A 22,201-nucleotide genomic window follows, 5' to 3' on the forward strand; every position below is an offset into this window, starting at 1 on the left:
TGTAATGCAAAGTAAAACATGCAACCCCGTGGAAACATGCAGAAACATAAATCTGATGTTACTGTAAAACTGGGTTATCAAACGCTTTTTGGCAGGAAACAGGCAACTAACTTCATTTCAGATGCATTTAAATTCAAAACAACTGCTTTTATTTTATAGTCACAGCAGGGAATGCTTTTAAAAAAAAGAAGTAAAAAGAATGAAAAAAAAAAAAGGTCTCAGTACTTTGAAAATGAGATTTAATATTGATTGAATCCACCTGCTGATGCAACTAACTTGGTATCTCCACCTGATGTCTCAGATAGTTTAAGTGCTTAATACCAACAAACAGGATGATGAGAGACGAAGGAGATAAGAGTCATAACAATAAAATATCTGAACAAGCTGTCAAGCATTTCAAAAGATAAAGAAAAAACACACACACCATTTTCACGGATATTTTTATTTGTCAAACTGAGAGGTTTTTTTTGAAGCAACATTATTTTTGACTGTACAGTTATTCAACCTCCTCTGCAAGCTTGAACATAATCAGTATTACGCTGTGTGTTTTGCAAATGACGCTCGACACTTGGATGGAGGAGTGAGAAATGATATTTGACCAGTTGACACAAACATGAAGACAGCATGGCTTTCTACTTAGCTCCCCTTTTTCGATCAATAAAATGAGGTGACCACTAATAATCAATTCAAATGAAGGTTGTTTGATCTTTATGATATGCAAGACTGCAATGTGCCCGTGGACATCTTGGTTATGCTGTACAAACTGTACAGTACACATACTGTTCATACTCATACATCATGCAAACTTCCTCAGGGCTTTGTGGCAAGCCTGTTCTGTGATCCATGCTCACAGGCAGCAAACTACAAAGCTCCATCAGAGCAGATGCTGCTGGTCAGCATACAGCTATTTGGCAATAAAGCATCAAAGAATCAAAATCTAAAAAGACAAAACATCAGTGAGACATATTCTTTTTATGCTTATTCTGTGCCCATGAACCTACCGAGTGACAGTCATTGATTCACACTAAGAACAATTGTCATATAATGGTAATCTACAGCAAAGGCTTTCAGTGGAACTTACAGATATTAAGACATTCCAGCGCCATTGAAGAATGTTAGTATACCATATATACAAGTATACTACATGTTATGTATCACATTCCCAAAACCAGATGTCCATTGTCGGCTCTCCAGTTGATCCAAATGTGTGTTTTGTGTTTAGAGTTGTTATGGAAATAATTTAAAAAAAAAGCTGCAAATAACAATAATATCAAGTTTTATTGTGCTACTCATCAATTTGGAGCAGGCTTGTGCATAAAAAAACGTCTGATGCCAATTTGTATTTGTTATCATTAAATATAGACTGAAGTAAATGGCAGAGACTCTTCAGTCTTGTCAAGAAACCAAAACAGTTGGAAAAGGATGAAATTTTACATTATGAGAGTTATTTCTTTTTTCTTTTTTTTTTTTTTTACGTGTAAATGTCTCATCTTTTCTCCAAGCCTGCAACATCAGAGCAAGGAAATTGTCCTCAGAACATATGAAATGATTTGTTTTGTTAAGAGACTGAGACCTGGCTTAGTTTTAAACAAAATACGAGGGAAAATGTGGATGAGGTGCCTTTCGTGCCTTATTGTACATGTGCTGTGTTTTAATTAGAATAACAGACCATAGTAACTTTTGTTTTCCTTAAACATTTTTCTGCATCCTGCAAGAGTATCTGCACATCCATACAGCCATGTGAAAATACCCACAAGCTCTTTACCTTTAATTACTTCACTATTTTAATCCACAATGTTTACAGACTCTGAAAAGCCTTGAATAAAAATTCATTTAAAACTCGTCTTGTTGTCATAGCTCATTATTATTGTAGATTTGAATTAATTACACACATATTAAATATTTGCTCTATTTCTAAGAACAGGTAATTATTTGAATTTAGCATTTATAGTGTCAAATGGATAAAAGGAAAAATGTTCCGATTTAAAGTAATGGCGATCTGAATAGTTGCCTCGCTCATCTGACAGTTACTGTGAATGAACGTTTCGTATACTAGGTGGCCAAACGTTTTACATTGTGGGTTAATATGAATGACATCTATCCTGAGCTTTTTATTTGATTCAACTTGGAACTTCAAGACAACACGAGGACATTCAACACAAACTCTATGTATATGAAAGCTGAGACGGGGAAAAAGAAAATAATCTAAACAAATATAATAATGAACTAGCACAAACAATCATCATTTAGAAAAAGTCCTGCTATGTTCAAATATTTGCAAAATAAAAATGGAAATTCACTGTGAGAGCAATAAAACAATTCAACTACATACAGCCTGGTTGCTGCAGCCCAGTTTAGACTGCAGTCCTTGCTCATTGTCTCACATATCAATCATTTATAGCAAGCTTTTGCAGTATGTTGTTATGTTTCAGAAGTACTTAAAAATGCACATAAAAATAGGTCTCTAAATCAAAGCCATTTGTTCTCAGGGCTGGAAATTTTAAATGATTTGTCTTAATATACATTAATAATTCACATACCATGCAATTTCTTAGTCTTTTACATATAATACAAGAGCATTAATAGTGTGTTGCTTGATGTAGCAATGTCAAGTGTCCCATAAGGTAGAAAGCATCGCTTGAGGAGGCGCAGTAATAAAATTCAAAACATATTTCAAAATGTGATAAAATGTCATCCTCACATGGTACGTTTAGACAGTTTAGCTTTGACATGAACTTGGTTAATTATGTCCGATGAAGCACAACAGACAGATTTCACATCTTTGTTAAAAAGTGTCACTGTACAATACTTTTCATGGCAACAAGTTAAAACCACAGTGAGACCCCCTTTCCAACTCCACCCCAACCACAGACATTATAGAAGTTCATTTCAAACAGGATGGCAAACCTTGAGAATAAAAAAAAAAAAATAAAATAAAGATCACATTTAAAATAGGAAACTGAAAATAGAACACAGGCAGGTTTTAAATCATCGTAGAAAAGAACAAACAATAACCCACAGAAAGTTAACACATATTTTTGAAAAATCCATTGGAAATTGATTTTTTTTCTTCTTTTTTCTTTTCCATTTTTTTTTTACAGGTTGAACAGTTTATTTCTGAAGTACTGCATGATGCACTCCAGTATGCCATGGGATAACGGATAATGGCCGTAAAGATGGAGGGAAGGGCATTACTCTTCCTCTGTGCATCCCAGAATTTCTACACGCAGAGTGATCCTGCCGTACCACGACCAGGGAAGGATCCGAATGAGCCGAGCGTAGATGGGAGGATCTATCACATTCTTTCGGTGCGTTTCATTGTCAAAGTTACCCTGGAACACCTGAAAAGAAAGGTAGCATGTAAATGTGAGTTTTTCAATGAATAACTCTCAACAAAACCCGAGAACTGATGACAGATACCCGCCTTCCTAATATCCTATCCTGATAACACAACAGCAATATTGACAGGATTTAAAATATTTCAGCAATAATATTCTTCTAAAAAATGAAACAAAATAAATCTGGTGGCTTTCTTCTTGGAGGACAAACGCAGAATATTCTCGATTTTCTCTCAAAATTTCTCTGTTACCTTGAACATGCGAATGGAGCCAGAAAGAGGCTCCATTCAAACACTGCCTGTTTGAGAACACTCACTAAAGTCGGTCCTATTCTTGGTAATTTTCTTCTCTTTTTTTAATATCACACATGAACACATCAACAGCTTTCCTCCTGAGGAAAATGGCACGTTGTTAAAGTAGCACAGCTGGAAGCACCGCCTTTACAATCAGTGAAAAACATCAAGTGCCTTTTCTCCTGCTAACTGCATTGTGTTAATAATGTACACGTGAGATGGTATTGTGTTCTTTTAATTATGTCTTATTTTTCAAACATTTAAAAAAATTATGATAAAATACAGGCTATGGTGGATGCCATACGTTGCCATAGACAAACAAACAAAAAAGAGGAAGAAAGCAAAATGACACAAAACCAAAAGGACATGCTGTGCCGCTACTAATGTGTCTCATATGAGCACAGTTACACATTTTACAAGATTATAAAGCTGATGAAAGAGTTTTCAGTGTACACACAACATTCATATCAGTTAAATAGATATGGGATTATTTAGATGAAAGCAGTTTCCTAAAATGGATTCTGGACTGACCAACCAGTACATCCATACAAGCGGAATCATCACACTGGATTATATGCTCCATTGCAGATTATTAAAAAAGCTTTGGTGTGTGCTCGAATGCAGCCGAATCAAGTATATTAGAAATAAATGCATGTTCAGGCAGTGCATCGCTGAAGGATCAGATCATTTCAATTAAACAGCTATCATTATGCCTGTGTAATTGGGATGTAATGGGATTCAGTGTTGTGTGGAATAGAAAATCAGCAGGCTAAATCCAAACAGGTGCTGAAAACTGGGATTTACATTTTTTGACTTCATTTGGAGCTAATTCTGTTTCAATATTCATAGAAGCGTGAGGAATTTGGCCGTGCAGTAGCTTAGAGTTTGTGTTACTGGGGTAAACATTCACAGACTCTATAGTGTCCATTTTCTATTCTAAGCATTTAGGTAAAAAAACAAAAACAAAAAACAAATCTGATGATTTAGTCAATACATGTGATTGACTAAATTCATACAATCCTACCCTGAAGTTTCCATCTCACAGATAAAAGAGAATTTATGTAGATTAGAATCAGTGTAAAAGTATTTGCAACATCTAACTCAACAGTAGGATGGAAATAATAAGTGAGTAGTGAGTGTGTGTTTGAAGCAAATCAGAACACGTCCTTATTAAATTTATACAAACCTGTTTAACTTCAATTTTTTAAAACAGATATAAAAATTAAGACAATTCAGCATGAAGGAACACCTAAAACATTTTACATCATGGTGGGCTTGATGGAAGTCAATTATCATTATTATAATTTATTATTATTATTATTATTATTATTATTTTTGTTGTTATTAATAAAAAGTCTTAACTGTATGGTTTTTTTGTAAGATAACTGTATTTCTTAGAGAAATCTAGTGTAAAATATGGCTGTAAGCTGTCAGACACTTCATGGACCATTTGGTTATCGCCTGGCAGGAGGGCACATGCAATTTGACAATGTATTCTCTTAGAAGTAATGTGGGAGTTTCTATTAATATGGCTGTTTTATGGGATTCTTAATACAGCAGGTTTATTTCTATCATTTTTATGGTTTTTAGGGCTTTTGTAATGTTCTCCCTTAAAGAAACGATGTGACAGGTGTACACTTTCATTAGTCTACTTATTTAACATGTCTGTTGCAAACACATGCAGGTCACCTTTTCAACCTACATCCTTTTTCATCATCATCCTCCCGCTGTGAAACCCACTCTATTCTGTCTGTCTTATCAGTACTGTGGCCCAGAGCTCAGCCTGCTGTCAGAGAGTTTGTATCTCCAGACAAGTACACAACTCATCATCACATGACATTCTGCTCTCTGTCAGTTCTTCCACCTTTTATCTTATTTTCACAATATGCTCTGATACATTTAGAACATCCGAGTGCAAGAAAATAAAAAATTGTCTTATGTGGTGATTCTACAAACAATGTATTTTCATGAATTATAGGAATGGTTTTCTTTTCAATTACTAAGTAAATGAAAGTACTCCCTTAAGTAGAACAAACATACTATCTGAGAGTAACCAGGAAAATAAGTACAGTACAGTTCAGAAAGCTATCTGAGTTTATGTGATAATAATGTGTCAATATGGGATCTTTATGAAGCACTTTGAACTCCTCTACATCGCCTGATGTGTTTGTCTCCATCATATATATCTGTGTTTTATTTCACTTGTATAAATAAGGAATATATAAAAACAACTGCAATATAATACAAACTGGTTCTTTTTACCAAACGTGTTATTTCAGTTGATTCTTTGAGGACCTTTGTGGATACCAATTTGAAGCTTTACCAGTACAACTGCCCAGAATTGGTACCAGTATAGAAACATGCAGCTAGTCGGCCCATATGATGGAGCCCTAACTTCATTTCTGTGGACTGAACAGGATCTGGTTCATTTATTTTAGACACTCGCCTGTAAAACAACTTCCATTATCCCAGGAGCTACAGTGTCTTATTTAGAGATTCAGTCTTTTATTAATCATCATGTCTAGTAAAAGTTGCACTTCTTATATTTAAAACAACTCCAAAATAAAATAAAATAAAATAAAATAAAATAAAATAAAATAAAATAAAATAAAATAAAATAAAATAAAATTCGTAACACAACAAATGTGCCCACTGTCTTGTTTCACAGAATAAACACATCAAGGACCACAAAACACCTACTTTACTCGGTCTTTAGTGTATCCCAACTGCACTAACTCTGACTGTAATGTGACAACCAGGGCAGACAGTAACACAATATAAAAGACAGGACCTGACGGCCATAAAACCTGAAGCTGATCAAAATATGACAAGGACCTTTCCTAGACTGTCTGGGGAAGTGCACAGTGTCACAAGCCATGTCTTCAAAAAAGCCCGGAAAGTCTGGGACTGGATGTACAAAGACTCATAATAAAAAGGACACATGATATTTGGTTAAAATTAATTTAAAAGGTATTACAATGTAATTACAGAATCAGTCACAACATATTGACAAACAACCCACAGTTTGTGAAAAGATTTTGAATGTGCATTGTTAATTGACTTGGCATTTTTATTATTAATGCCAACCTAAGCATGTGGTCAAGATCATTACTTACAAAGCACAAAGTGTGTTTACATAAGCGAGTGATGCAGCATTATATTGTGCAAAGAAGCACACCTTAAGTACAATTTTTCATAAAAAATATATAATTATAAAAGTATGCCAATCATAAACACCTACAGTTCATAAATAAATATGCCCATTATGAACACACACATATACACACCATCATAAGTTACTTTACCTGTCAGAATAGACACATGAACACACTAATAACTATCAGCACTATTAGTTTCAGGTCAGAAACTGGAATCTAATCAGTGATGACTGTAAAATGCTCAGCAGAATGTAAAAATGCATCATGCTAGGGACAGTTTACATCCCCTCCTGCCTGGTTAGTTTTAGATTTATTTGGATAAAAAAACAAAATGAGTCAAAATGAGAAGTGAACATAAGCAATGGAGAGAAACAAAAGAAGAGAGAAGATGGACCTTACCATTAGTAATTGAACTGCACCACTGAATGCTAAAACTGATAATTAACAAGCCATTGTGAGAGAATCAACTGAAAAACCCAATCCCTGAAAACAAATTACATTACTACCAAATGCATTCAGAAATGTGTTTAAACTAGAGTCATCAGTAATGGATTTTATAAGATGATAATAAAGATATGCTTTATTTAAAATACTAAGACTGGTTAAAACATATTTTTTACATGCATTTCTTATCTGTTTAATATTTGGTTATGTAGAATAAAAGTGAACTGCGATTGCCATTATAATAGAGGCTGATTTTACCGCTAGAGTGGATAAACAACAACTTGTGGTTAAAATCCAGGGTCTGTACATACAAAAGGAAGTCACTGAGCAAGACAGAATACAATATAACATCTAAACAAACAGATGTGTCACATCAACTTCATGTTTTCTGTACTGTGTGTCTTCTGACTAAATCGGAAGCTGCAGCTCGGCTCTGAAGTATCGATTTCTGTGCCTGGTAGAGTCAGAAGTACACATTTCCATGGGTTGTACTGCGTGCTCCTGGAGCTACAGCGCAGTACAACCCACTCTCCATTATTTAAAAAGCCGGACAGGTCACGGGGTCATCTTGCTCCGATCTCACTCCTGTTGCCTTCCTGGTAGTCAGGAAAACTCAGCTATGTCTTGACTGATATGTGAAGTGTGGCCTGCCAGGTTAGAGAAGTGGCTTCCACTCACTCAGACTGTGAGCACACAATTAAGCCTCTTCTAACATGTCGCCTTGTTCAGTGCTCTGATAATCCAGAGCAGCACTGGGACTCACAGCTCATATTCTATTGTAAGATCAAAACTAAATATTCTTACAGTGATGCTATTATCACCTATCTGACCCACAGTAACTCTCTGACCTGGAGGGTACTGGAGGCGCTAACGGTTCATTAACCTCATGCAACTTGTGAAACACCATTAAAAATAAATCAATTACTTTTGTGTTTGATTGACCCCATCAACAGAGCTGTGTAAATATTGACACCCACACAAGAATACTGCTGCAGGACCGGTCGACATGGCAGCAACCCAGGTGTGAAAGCTAAGTAGATAGCTGATTGCGGGAATTATGGGATGTTTCAGGATTGGACTACATTGTTACTTTGTTTCGGCAGAGAAGGCAAACGAAGCCCTATAGATTTTGCAGAGGGATATTGTTGTGTGTGTGCACTGTTGCGCCCTGCTTTGACAACATCTGTATTCTGACAGAGCCTCCTCTCTCAATCTAGATCTAACTGCCTGCAGCCTGTGCCACACAGGAGCTGGAGGGAGAAGCTGAGAAGAATACTTACAAGCCTCTACCAATGTGCTCCAGCCAGACACTCAGATGTGCACGCAGACGCACACACACATTGACAATATATCCCTGCCAAGTCAAGCGATGTTGTGTGGCAGGAGGAGCCTCGGGAGTCGAACAGCCCAATGTGTCCTCTAGCATTAATGGCTGCTTCAGCCGACTGAAGGAGGAAAACACCTTGAAGTATCATACATCTAAACAGCCACTTGGCTCTCGGAAGCCTTTCTAAACACGCCTGGCCTATAAAAGACAGCACACTTACTCAGATTATCAAAAGGCCCTGCTCTCAATTATACAAGATAAAAAGAACAAAACCGAATAGATTGTATACGGTTATAAAAAAGGATCCTATACAGCAGTGGAAAAATATGGGAAAATGTGTTTGTGATTAAAAAAAACAATCTATGTATAACAGTTTGCTGACATGTCACCAGTGCTTTCCTATCCTGCTATGTTAGACGACGCTTTTCCAGATGTGTGGAAGGCAACTGTTATTCTGTGTTGAAATCAGAAGTGTAAGACTCCCACTGACTGTGCACTGGCCCCTTGACAGAAATCCCCACAGGAGTCATAAACTTATCTAGCCACAAATTTGAACTTCAGATGTGGAACAATATTTCTGGGCATCACTTTCAGCAGTATATCCACAGCAAGCTGAAGTGCATACACTGATGGGAGTTCTGTGTCTCATTAAAATGCTGCTTTGGATCTGTTATATAAAATTAACCAAAATTAAAGTCCTTCTTTTAGGAAGCTACATCTTAAAATAGCAGTAAAACGTCTTGCACAACCTCACTGCACATTTCTAGAGCAGATTTTATAGCAAAGCTTGAAAATCACATCTGAAGCTTTTATGTGCAGAGACTGCAGAGCATGAACTGGAGTATTAAATATGAAGGAAAATAAGATACTTACAAATCCACCAAAACTGTTACATTGAATTTTTATTCCAAACCGACAACAAAACACTTATAAATGAATTTGTGAGGAGCTTTAACTTTCCTTCTCACAAATTACTTTTGTCACCTTCAGTTTTTAAGCTCATATAAGAGGGTGTGAAACAAAAAGAAAAAAAGAGACGCTCATACATAAAAACATTCCTTCTGCATCACCATAGGTTGATGCATTTTCATATAAACGCAGGTATTTACACATTTAATTCGTTTAATAAAAACTTAATCCAAACATAATTAGTAATGCGAGATTTTAATGAGTCTACAAATGCGTTCGGTGTGTTATGTTGAAATATGCATGAATAATGTTGCAGATTAAAGCAGCTGAAATATGTATGTGCATGTACAGATATGTGTGCCTTTTGCTTTTTGATTTCTGTAGTCAACAAATCAGCATTACACGAAGATGTGGTAGAGCTTATCTTTCAATAACACACCAAGTGAGAAAAGCAAGCAACGTCTCATGCCACCAGTATCTGAAAGACAAGAGGCTCCAGCATTAGCTGCAACCCTGTGCCTGCAGCTCTCCTGATATCAGCAGAGAAGCTGCAGCAGCTCTGCACTGTCTCTGTTGTCGTGGGCGATTGCAATGGACATGTGAACTCTGGTGAAGAGCAGTAAACAAGGTTTTCTGCATAGCACTGGCCAAGCCAGGTTGACAGCAGGAGTCTTATCTGATCCCAAACCAAGCAAAGGCAATGGGACAGACCAGACAGGCTCCGTCCAACACACAGATAAGAAGATGCTTTGGGGAAGTAGTAAGAAGAAGCAGGCTGCTTTCAAAATGGACATCTTCACAGTTAATACCTGTCATTTTGATGTTTGCAGTTTTCATATGTTTGTCTGCTTCAGGTTTGCTGCCTATGCTTTATTCTGCAGATGACATCAATCCAGATTCCATCGTCTGTGTATTTGTGATATATATTTCATAACTACAGTTCTCCAAATATACACATGATCCGGCTATTTTTTTAATATGGCTTTTAAATGTGTTTCTAAATAGCTTGCCCAGTCAAGCAATTTACAAGCAGATACAAGAGTTTTGTTTGATCAAAGTCAACATGGAGCATAAAAGCAACGTACCTTGTCCTTCCCTTGTTTTTCATCTTGATACACTTCCCACCGCTCTCCGTCGTTACTGTAAGCAACTTTGTATGAGCCAACAAACTGGACATGGCCGAAGTCTTTAGCTCCCTGGGTGATGAGACCTGTAACTTTGGTTGGTACAAGCAAGTCCACCTAAGAGGAGAGAAATCCGGAGAGGAAGGGGGGGGGGGGGGGTTTGCAAAGATTAATTTCATTGCACTTGAAAATTACTAAATTAAAATGCGTTACATATGCTCACTTTACATAACAAAGTCAGCATCTCTTTTTTCCCCTTCTTTTTCAAAGGCATCAGGAAATTTACCAAATAAAGACACTGGATGCAAGTCAAGTCACTTTCAATTATTCACAGAATATTGAACAACAAGGCTAATTCCACATCCTCGCCTCAGCAAAACAGAAATTGCACGGTGCAGCAGCTTCTGAGACCCACTCTGCTCCATCTTTTAATGGCGTCTCATTTCTTGCAAACAGTTTACCGTGCAAGGGGCTTAGGTACTAAACATAGAAACATTCATATTTATTGACATTTTGGTGTTCATATATGTATTCTTCTCCTTGTTTGATCTTTTTTTTAAAGCATTCATTAGCTTCAACTCCAAAATACATGATAGTCTGACTTACTGCAGAAATGGAAAACTGTCATAATATAGACTTTTTTTTTTGTTTAAAAGGTATGAAATTTGAGATATGATCCACTTCTTTGAAGAAGCTCTTTGTTTTGTGAAAAAATAAATGTCAGAAGATAAATAAATGGTAAATAATTAATAGCACTGCCGGTGATATTAACAGCCAAATGTCACTGTAAAACTATCTTACTTATCACACATCAGCGTGGCACCAACCTGCCATCAACACGGGATGAAAAACAGGCTCGACTTGACATTTGGCTGTGACACAGGCCGAGGGAAAATTCAAAGGCACATGGAGAGCATGAGAGAGACCGAAGCGCACAGATTTATTTACTTTGCTGAATACGCTCTACACCATACTGACACAACCATACATCATACTAATTGGCCCAACGTAAACTATGTCACACTGCTCTGACAAAACAAAACAAGGCGGGTCTCTTGTAGATTAAACAAATAAGCAAAAATTGTAATGCATGTGCTATGTGTGACTCAGTTCTTTGACGCGTGGCACAACACTGCGACGCAGCTTAGCGCATTGCCCCAACATGTTCCAAACCCTGAAACAACGATTTCTTTCTCAGCGCTGCGACGTGAATATGAGATTACTGAAAAGGATTCGTCTTTCAAAAGGTTTCCACAATACTTCACAGCTTCTTTCCCACCTATTTGAAGCTCAAGCTTTTCTCCCTTGATATTATAGGGCCTCTCTTAATCCCTGCATCCTGCTGTGTATATAAGAGGGAATGAAAAGCTACAGAACTTTTCAACCTCTAAAAGGCACCTGCCTGAATTAAAACCAAGCTCTCCATTTGTGAGATATGAAATTAATGGAGGTAAGAGAAAAAATGTTTTTTCTATGCTGACTTATTTTAATCATAATGATTACAAATATGGAATTATTTAGATCCTCAACGGTACATATGCTCTTTGTTTGTTGTAAATTTACTATTCATGAAGTGGTGCCATCAAATAAATTCTGCATATGCTTCCATTTGTGCCATAACACACTATTCATTTCTGTTTCAGCTGCAGCAGCAGTGGGGAGTTTTTCCCTCTGATGCATATGAATACATTTAAACAACAGCTCCGCTATAATGATAATAATGTCACCACAATCCCCTTGAATAAAGGGGTGAGGAAGAAATGGTGTCAGGTGCTGCTTGGCTGATTCAGAAGGCCTTGACATCTCACATAGGGAGGCTTTGATTATGCTCCAGTGGTGGAGCATTGAGGTAATCTCGCTCAACCCAAGGAGTCAAGTCTGCTACCAAAACAAAGGCATGCTTGAAGCGAAACCTGTAATTGCTGTCACAGGTAGCGGTCAAAAAACACGACTGCCCCTAGCGACGCCGGCTCTCAGCACTTTGATGGCCCAAACTGAATTAAGGAGTGAGATAAGCTTGTTAAACCAAGGTCTCTCTTCAAGCCCCCACTTTCTTTCTTTTTTACTTTCTTCCATCAGACTTTCAACCCCATTCGCTCCTTCACAAGCTTTTTCCTCAGACAAACAAGGAGTCTGTAAAGTCTTTGTGGCAATCGTTGAAGGCTTATGGCATCGATGTTCCAAAGAAATGAGACATGAAGCAATTTTAGGATTTTCCAAGCTGTGTTTGGGATTACTAAATTGGATTAATTAATCTCGAAACCAGGTTCATAATCTCACCTAAAACAAGACAATGCATCAAAAAAGAGGGATGGGGTCAATTATGTGTTTTCACTTCTCTTTAATGGGAGTGCGAAAGGGGCGACATTGGGCTCCAGCGCCTGACAAATATTTTTTTGCTGCTCATTAATACCAGAGCTGGTGTGCAAATTTCATGTTGCTATTTGAAGTGGCTTTGCCGATGGAGGATAAAGACATTAAGCAGCAAAAGGTGGCTTTATAAGAAGCCGAATGAGGCACAGTTTTCTTCTTAATGAACACTGTGGATGCATAGCAAGCCGCTAACGTTCTCCGACCAGCTGTGCTGATCTTACACATGATGAAGATTCATTTAATCTTCATATTCTGAGGGGAATGTGTGTATCTGTGTGTGTGTGTCTGTATTATGCATACTTTTTGGTACATTCTCATAGCTCACAGTGTTGAATTCAGACATGCATGCATACAACTGGCTGAGATATAAAGAGGAAAGGGCTACGGTCCATCAACTCCACAACAGGGCGGCAATCATTAAAGCTTAAAGCCATAGCGGGAGGATGAAAACACCATATTCCTGTCCTCGTCTCACCACAGGCAGTTTGGATAAACCTACAGCAGTTTCATTTACTTAATCATACACTGGAATGCTTAACATTATGCTCCTGACATTGTCTTACTGCAGTCGTCATTCTAAAACCAGCACGGTCTCATGAATGCTTCTCACAAGAGAGGCACCGCTTAAAAAAACAAAAAACTGATAATTAAATACTTGTACCTTCACTAAGCGTGTTACTCAGAGGAAGTTAAACCTGCAAAATAATTCAGTCAATGATGAACTTCATTCTCTGTGTCAAGCATCCTGAATGTGGAACTTATATGTTTCCAGATAGCACACAGGAGTCAGCTGTCAGGATCTTGCATGACAGGATCCCATTTGCATTAAATCTGTCATTAGGCATTATGTCTGCCTGTTCTTTGAACCGCCTATGTACAGTTCATGTCACACATACACTAATATATATTGCTGCACACCTACTATCTCCATAAATATATAAAAAAAAAAACATCTAAAATGACGAACATAATGAGGGATGAAGCTGTAGATAGACACTTTCCAGACAGATGGCTGACTGACTATAGCACTTCTGTAGTAAAGAAAAGCCTGTTTGTGTCATGAGACCTCTCCGAGTTAAAAATAAAATGTGTCAGTGCTCACAGAGGTAAGCTGGCTAAGCCCATTCCATAAGATGAACCAATGGCTTGAGCTTAAAAAGCTTAGATGAAATTTAATTTTTCTTTTTTCCTTCCATGGGAAACCATTGTATCCCAAAATCAGGACTGTGCAAAAGAAAAAGAGGGAAGAAATAATATAACATGGTCAAACTGTAGCCTCATAACTGAACTAGTATATAATCCATAGCCTATATCACCATTGGGAACATGCACTTCTATATCAATGCAGTCATTCCACATCCGAGATTTTTGTTGTTGCAATATTTCCATATATATATATATATATATATATATATATATGGAAATATTGCAACAACAAAAATCATTGACAAAACCCTCACTGAACTAGGCGTGCATCTAGCCAAGTATAGCTTTGCCCTTACAGCTAGATTTATATTTTACATAAAGAATTACATATATGTAAAAAGCATAAGGATAGTAAATAAGGCTAAATATGAAGAAAACACCAAACAGGACTAGAACTGGTTGACTTATGGTCTGGATGTCTAATAACTTTGTCCACACACTTTTTACCATCACTCTGTGGTGCACAGTGGATACAACTTTTAGATTTTAAACAATAGAAGCACATCCTTTATAAAAAAAAAAACAAAAAACAAACTATACATATTTAATCACACAAATCAACATGTAGTGTTCACACTGCATACCAAGTAGCCCACTCACAGTCAATGTGTCAGTGTAGCTGCGATATGTATTTACATTTTTGGCAATGTGTACTTCAAGCTATTAAATATACATGACCTACATTTCACAAAGAAGTATAAAGCAAGCTTTACTTATTTACCAAATTGGCTGAGATTAAAACTCATGTTTATTAACTTAGTTGGTTTTGTTCATTAATGTAGCAAGCAAACTGCCAAGAGCCTTCACCAATTTCCCCTGCTGGACAAAAACTCATGGAAATGTAAGAAAATGTAAAGTATGGATTTTGCAATATACTGTACAGTCATACTCAAATGTATTGGCACTGTCCCATTATAACAAACTAGATCATATATATATATTTACATACATATATATATATACATACATTGCAATCACTGCAATGAGGTGTTTTCTTTCAGACATGTTGACAGGTAGTTTGGTCCGCTGCTCATCAGCTCTAAATTGTTTGGGACAGGCTGTTTCTTTTTTGTTTGTTTTTCCAATATTCTTTCAAACCATAGTTAAAAAACCATGTCTTCTTCTTTTTTTTCCATTTCTAGTTATTTGAGTGACTATTTGATGTCACGACTGTAAATACATCCAGGTCACAATTAATCACAATGAGTCCAAGTCCCACAAAAGCTAACTGTTTATACTGTCCAAATATACAGTAAATATTTTTTGCACCTTCGAGCTGCCTGTAGAATATGTGTAAGTTTCCATGGTTTAGGTTTTCCTTTATTATGTTTCTTATATAAATTAAGCATTAGGCCAAAATTCCTTCAGCATACTGTATATACTCCTTTTGTTCTGTGTCAAGCAGGATTACACTGTATAGTATTCAACAGTTCCCTGTTCAGACATCTATTGTTATTATTGGTTATTGACCACTTTAGATCCAACCATTTTTTTTTTTTTTTACCTTAAACAGGCTGTTTTAGGAAAGACTTGTTGTAGACAGAGTTTACTGGACTACCTTCACTGGACCCTTGCTGATAGGGCCGTGTTTGTTGCAATATCACCTGCTAATAGAGTACAGCATGGCTTCAAAGATAAAGGGCATGTGCAACTGGCCTGAAATAATTTTTTTTACTGAGTCCACAGTGACTGTAGCCCAGAGTGGTACACATATTTCAAATCTGAAGAATCTTAGTGTTACAGTGGCATATAACATGTGCAAGTACTTGGAGGAGAAAATAAATGAAATACATATTTATTTGTCATGTCCTGCACGCAGGACATCTGCTAACAACAGGTTCAGTACCGTCTATAATTGTCTCATTGCAAAAGAAAAAAAAAAAAAAAAAAAAAGTATTACACACTAATTAAAATAAGACAGAGATAACTAATCACAAATTACGGAAGAATCTGAAGCAATAACAAAAGACCTTCAGGAAATTGTAGGGAAAAAAAAAAGACATATTTAAGGTATTTGATAAGGACTTGCAAGTCTCAGGAATCACTCAAATTACCAACAGATGAACGTTAGATAACGTTAAATAAGGAGTGAATCAAACAACAAAGCAAAAAGTAGAAATATTAAAATAAATGGATTTCAGTGACTTTGCACTGCACTAGAAAATGTTTATGTCGTTCAAAGAGAGTGGACAAGAAAAAGCAATATTTTCTGGACCTAAAGCTGATAAACAGCAGCTGATGAAGAACAGTGAGTTAGTAAAATAGAAAAAGACATTTTGTATTTTGTCTACATAATGTTTTCCTTATGGACCTTTTACCTGTATTGACCCCTGTTTGGCTTCATAAGCTCAGCCTTTGTGGATTTTGCCTGGCTGTGTTGTGTGTTTGGATTCTCCATTATATGCAACACGTTACTCAACATAATTTTCCTTCTCTTACTATGTCTTCCTCTTCAAAGGTCTTGATTTGTCTCTTTTTCCTTTTTGATACTGTCTATTTCCTTGTTTGAATTTCCCCGTAGACACAGATAACACACACACACAGTCAATCTCCTTTCAAACACCTTCTGTGATCTGTGTTTTTCTACGTGTGGTGATGGGATGTCAGAAGGTATAAACGCCTGCTGAGCTCTCACACAGTAGAGGAAAGGTGTGCAGGTAGTCTGAAGTTGCCCTGGAGCATCTGGCACAGAAAAGGCAACATCACAGGAGGAGAGCATCACAAACCAGTGGCTGTGACAATGACAACTATCCAGCATGAACTGAAAGAGTTTCCTGTTTTTGAAGTTTGACTTGTTGACTGATCTTACGATTGTTGGGACTGGAAACGCAAGTCATATACAGTTCATTCAGAGTCAAAACCTCCATGTGCAAGTGTTGTTATGTTATGAGGATAAATGCCTTTGTCCTACATCAAGATGGCTTGTTTTGGCAGTGGGTTCTGAGAGTCAGATGGGTTGGCTGGCCAAAGCATATCTTCCAGCCAAATGTGGGGGATATAAACACAGTAAAAAGCAGTGCAGTAAATTACAGTCAATTGCAAACTGGTGGCAGACACACAATTTTGACAAGTAAGCAGTTATACATGGATTCAACATAGCTATGCATTAAGCATCCTCCCCTTCATCTCTGCTTTTTTTAGTCTAATCCTTATGTCACCACATTTGCATAAAGTACTGTCTGTAACTGAAATTAAATTCATACATATATTCTGTAAAGATACATAGAGATTTTACATCTTCACAGCATGTCTGCTGGACTGGGTTTTTCATTCTTTATGTATCCAGTTTTCTTTTGATTTCCCATTTACCAGCTTGGCAACTCGGTTTCTAAATTAACTGATTATTTGGAAACACAACAACAACAAAAAACAACATACTAACAACAACCAAAAACAGCTCGGGAAAAATATGTGACATTCGCGACAAATGTTGCCAGTACTGAGAGCAATGTCTTTTATCTATCTCTACTTCTACTCTGCTCTAAAGCAGCTGCGGCATCCATGAGATGTTTGCACATGTCCAATGTTGTCCTTGCAATTTAAGCCCTTATGACCTTTTCAGAACTAGCTAATAAAAATCCATCTACAATCTGTTAGCAGCTGTTTTTTTTTCAGCATTCAGAAAAAAAAAACAAAAAAAAAAACCAAACAAATTTTAGTTCTGTGTTGTGGGTAACTTTTGGCTCAGGCAATGATGAAATGGATTAAAATAAAAATATCTCACTAAATAAAAAGGTAAATCAATCAATACAGCAAAACTACTGTGATGTCACTCACACTGTACTGTATGGTAGTCAGAAAAAGTTTATGTCAAGCTAAGAAAGTGGGCAAGAACAAAAGCAGTGTGTATACATTTCACACCAGGGAATATGGACTCAATAACTACAGACTCAATGATCGTGATCTCATCATGTCAAGTTCAGTCTAAAAGGATTGAAGAACCAATGAGAAGAATTGTCCATTGACACACAACAGGAAGGAAATCAACCATGGTGGTCTAAATCATTTCAAGTTGCAGACCACGATCAATAGTACTGAAAACATTTGAGTAAATGTGCTAATTTTCAGTGTGACTGCTGACTTTGGGCCTGCAAGAGTGAGCACAAGTCTTCCTGACCATAGCGTCTCATGTGGTGGCTCAGAAACTGACACCACCAACCTGCAGTTTGAAAGAGACACAATGAATCGATTTTTGCAGTCTGCCCAGCAGCTTGCAGCTCAATCTCAGTCCTACTGTGTAGGGATAATTCCTGCAATTCACTTAAAAATAACTGTTTTTCTCAGAAAATTGCACTTATCAGAAACTGCAAAATACAACGGCCTGTAGTAGCTTTCTAGGTAGTCTCCTGACAGAAAACAGTAGTTACAACTAGCTCAAGTTCTTCTGGTAAATGCATAGCCCTCAACAGATGATAATTGCTGCTGGAATTGAAGCGGCATTTATTAGTGGTTATATCCATATTCTTACACCAATTTTGATATAAAAAGGCAATGAGAGGATACAATGCATGAGAGACAACATAAGAGGCCAAATGTTCCTTCTATCTTTCTCTTTAATTAAACATACTGCATGCAAATATATCCAAAATCACAGCAGGCCAATAGCTGATATCTTTACTTAATGTGAACGATGATTTAGTCAGAGTGCAGTGTGGTTATAAAATCAGCATCATAGCAAAGCAGAAGCCTGGGAATGCTTATGAAGTGAATGAAGATTAAAATATACTCATAAAAAGTTCTCAGTCACAATTCCAGGCTTGCTTTGGTAGTGTGATGACAGAAACATTTCCAGCTTTATTGTGCATTCTAACCTGTGATGAGTAACAGCGGAGAGACACTCCATACTACATTTTGCTGTGCCTTGTGATTTTCTAGTGTGCAGTACAATGGTTAAAAGTTACTGCTACGGGCTCAAAAAGCGCTGCAAAATCTCTAATTAACTTTGAGCAACTGCTAACCGCTGCTTTTTTTTCCCCTCTTTTAATCACTGTTTGGAAATATATTAGTTTTCATCATTTTGAGCATCATGGCCCACAATTCAATACTGTCCTAATTAAAACACCTTTCCCTTTATCCAGCAGCACAAAAAAAATGTGTGTTTTTTAGACCAGTTATTCTACCATCCACATAAAAAAAACTCTTTGATGAAAAACAAAGGTGGCCTTTTATTAAAGCCAGTCATTAAAGCATGAACATTACTACCTGGATAGGCCTCTAACAGGCTACTCCAACAGCAAACCGCTATAAAACAGATGGAGCCTCACTTCAGCATGCCAAGTTCAGTGTAAAGGGTTGGAGGAACCAATGAGGGGAATTGGCCATGGCAAAAGAAACAGGAAGGAAATCAACCATGGTGGTCTAGATCATTTAGTGTTACTACAACGGGAAGAACGGCATCTGCAGAACCAGCCAAGTGCTTCCAACTGGCAGTATGACTCAGCGAGTCAGACTTAAATGCATGAAGATGGCCTTCTCGGCACACCTGGTAGCACACTAAGGAATTTCACACTCTGTTTATGTTTATTGTAACTAGACATCCAATGGATTTTTTCTCATTGATGAAATATAAAGAGGTCAATCTCTGTGTGCGATAAAATTCACACAGGAGGAAAAAAAAAGGTTCCCTAAAACAGTAAGCAAGTGCAAGTGATTAATGAAGGTGTCATTAAGGTGGTAAAGGTTTGAACAGTTTTGGAAAATACAAAGGAGCTCAAAATAAATGTTTACAGCTCAGATTCACACATATGAACATAAACTGAACAACAACAAAAAGAACAGTATGATTTCATGCAAAATTAAAACAACAATAAAACTATATATGATCACAGGTGGTCTTATCAGATATAAGATATTTTGTTTCACGTGCAGTCCTTCCTTGGCTGACCTACTCCGAACAAATATACATTTATTTATTTTAACACTCACTCCAATCCAGAGTCGCAGGGAAGCTGGAGCCTATCCCTGCAATCATTGGTCGAGGGGCGGGGTACATCCTGGACAGGTTGCCTGTCCATCACAAGGTCAACACAGAGCGATAAACAACCATTCACACTAGGGAGAATTTAGAGTGATCAATTAACCCAGCATGCATGCCTCTGGACGATGGGAGGAAGCTGGAATACCATGCAGGAAGAACATGCACACACACAAACCTCCAGCAAGCTGAAGCCTGAACCAGTGACCTTTTCTTGTGAGGCCACAGTGCTAACTACTACACCACCATGCATCCCTCTGAATAAATCATTTTACCATAACATGCAGCAGTGATCCTTAGGTGCAGTCTATATTCTACCGGGAGAACATCCCAAAGATGTTTTAAATGTATGGATGTCTGTTGGGGAAAAGGCGGGTGGGGTAACTTGCTTGTCAAGAGATGGCTTCGACACTCTGAAACCAAAGATACACATGCACAACACATTGGACCCAATCTTCACTGCACTGATTTAAGATCTTGCACGTTCACTTCTGACAGTTCCTGCAGATCCAGTGATTACAGCAGGCGCTGCTGCAGACTCCTGAATCAATCATCCCTAGATAAAAAAGATAGATGAGATCTGAGAGGGAGAGAGGGGTAAAGAAAGAGAGAGCAAGAGATGAGGATCAGGTCGTGGTGTTGAGGGATAAGATGGCTTCCTTGGATAATGATAACAAAAGAGTCGCATTACACAGATTCCACACCTGTACAACTAAGAGAGTTGGGGGGGGGTTGGAACTCTAAAACTACCCAATTGAAACAGAGAAGCAGATGGATTCGCCATCTCCTACAAAACTTCATTTGGAAGCTAATTGAATCAGCATACTAGCTGCAGGGAAATTGAATCAAATAATGAAAAGAAAGAGCCATATTGAGCAGCATTAAAAATTAGGCTCTGATGATAATTCCTTAATGAAATTTGCATCAGGCATGTTTTCATATTAGAGCAGATTCTTTTCAAGATTCTTCATGAAAATTCTTGGATAATGTTCACAGGATGACGAAATTAGCTTCGGCTATGGGGAGCATTTGTGAGCCAACATAGCGACATTACTTATGTTTAACTAGGTGGCAAGCAGCTGCATATACAATATCAAACAGGTTCCATCTGACATGATTATAAATGTTACACACATATACAAATTGCCCAAGCTGTTAATCTTGCCTCTCTGAAACTGAGTTGGCAAATCCGGCAAGGTAAATGCTGGTAGAGAGCTTTACAGTCATGGTCATCTGTTATTCTGGAATATCAGCTGCACTGGCAGATCTTGTTAAAGTTTAAAGAAAGAAAAAAAAGCAAAAAGTACTAAATTGTATGAATTATATGTGAACGCAAGCTGGTAAATAACTTGTACTCAAATTAGTGTTTTTATATAGATGCTAAAAATATGACTGATATGATCTGGTATTATTGAGAAAACAAGAGTGTGTACAAAACTTTTGAACAATTTATTTCATCCCATATGACATGACTGCTTCAGGGGAATAAAGTTGGAAAAAGTAGAAAAAAAAAACAAAAACAAAAACAAAAAAAAATACATCATCATCACTGAAGGGAATTGCTGCTTCTTCTTCAGTGAACTGTGTAATATAGCTCGTATGATTGTATAAAATATCCAGTATTGAGTAACTGCACAATTTTCACACAGATAAATAAGTGATGCATTAACATTTTACTCCATTTAAATGATGTAGTAATTGCTGCATCACCCAGGTGTCCTGCTTAGATTCAACAATGCAAGTAGCATATGTCATGATATGATGAAAATGCAGCAAGGTTGCTTGAAAACTAAAAAAGTAGAGGTGGGACGTGATTAAAAATATTAATCCGGTAAATTTCAGGTTTTGTAAGCAATTCATCGTTGATTGAACACATTTTAATCACAAAACAAAATTTGTCCCAAAAAAAGCAAAATTTTTAATTTAAATGGATTTTGGTGGCTTCCTAAATAAAATAATAGACACGGACATTAATATTGTAAATTTTGGCTTAATTAATGTCCGGGAATAATGACTTTAATTTGAATACATTAAATAAAAATAGAAAATGTCTGG

The 22,201-nt window shown here is 37.1% G+C and overlaps 1 protein-coding gene across 2 annotated transcripts in view; it reads right to left on the bottom strand.

Moving 5' to 3' along the window:
• Positions 1–489: 489 nt before the first annotated feature.
• LOC306763971 (EGF-like repeat and discoidin I-like domain-containing protein 3) overlaps positions 490–22,201 on the bottom strand; it is a 115,556-nt gene continuing 93,844 nt past the window's right edge. For both annotated transcript variants that reach the window (XM_079250947.1, XM_079250948.1), the window contains exons 9-10: positions 10,555–10,710; positions 490–3,341 (exon numbers count right to left, since the gene is read on the bottom strand). In XM_079250947.1, coding sequence (XP_079107073.1) covers positions 3,192–3,341; positions 10,555–10,710 — 306 coding nt within the window. In that variant the 3' untranslated portion in view covers positions 490–3,191. The remainder of the gene's footprint in view (positions 3,342–10,554; positions 10,711–22,201) is intronic.

Source organism: Telmatherina bonti, assembly GCF_933228915.1.
Source record: "Telmatherina bonti genome assembly, chromosome: 13".
Lineage (NCBI taxonomy): Eukaryota > Metazoa > Chordata > Actinopteri > Atheriniformes > Telmatherinidae > Telmatherina > Telmatherina bonti.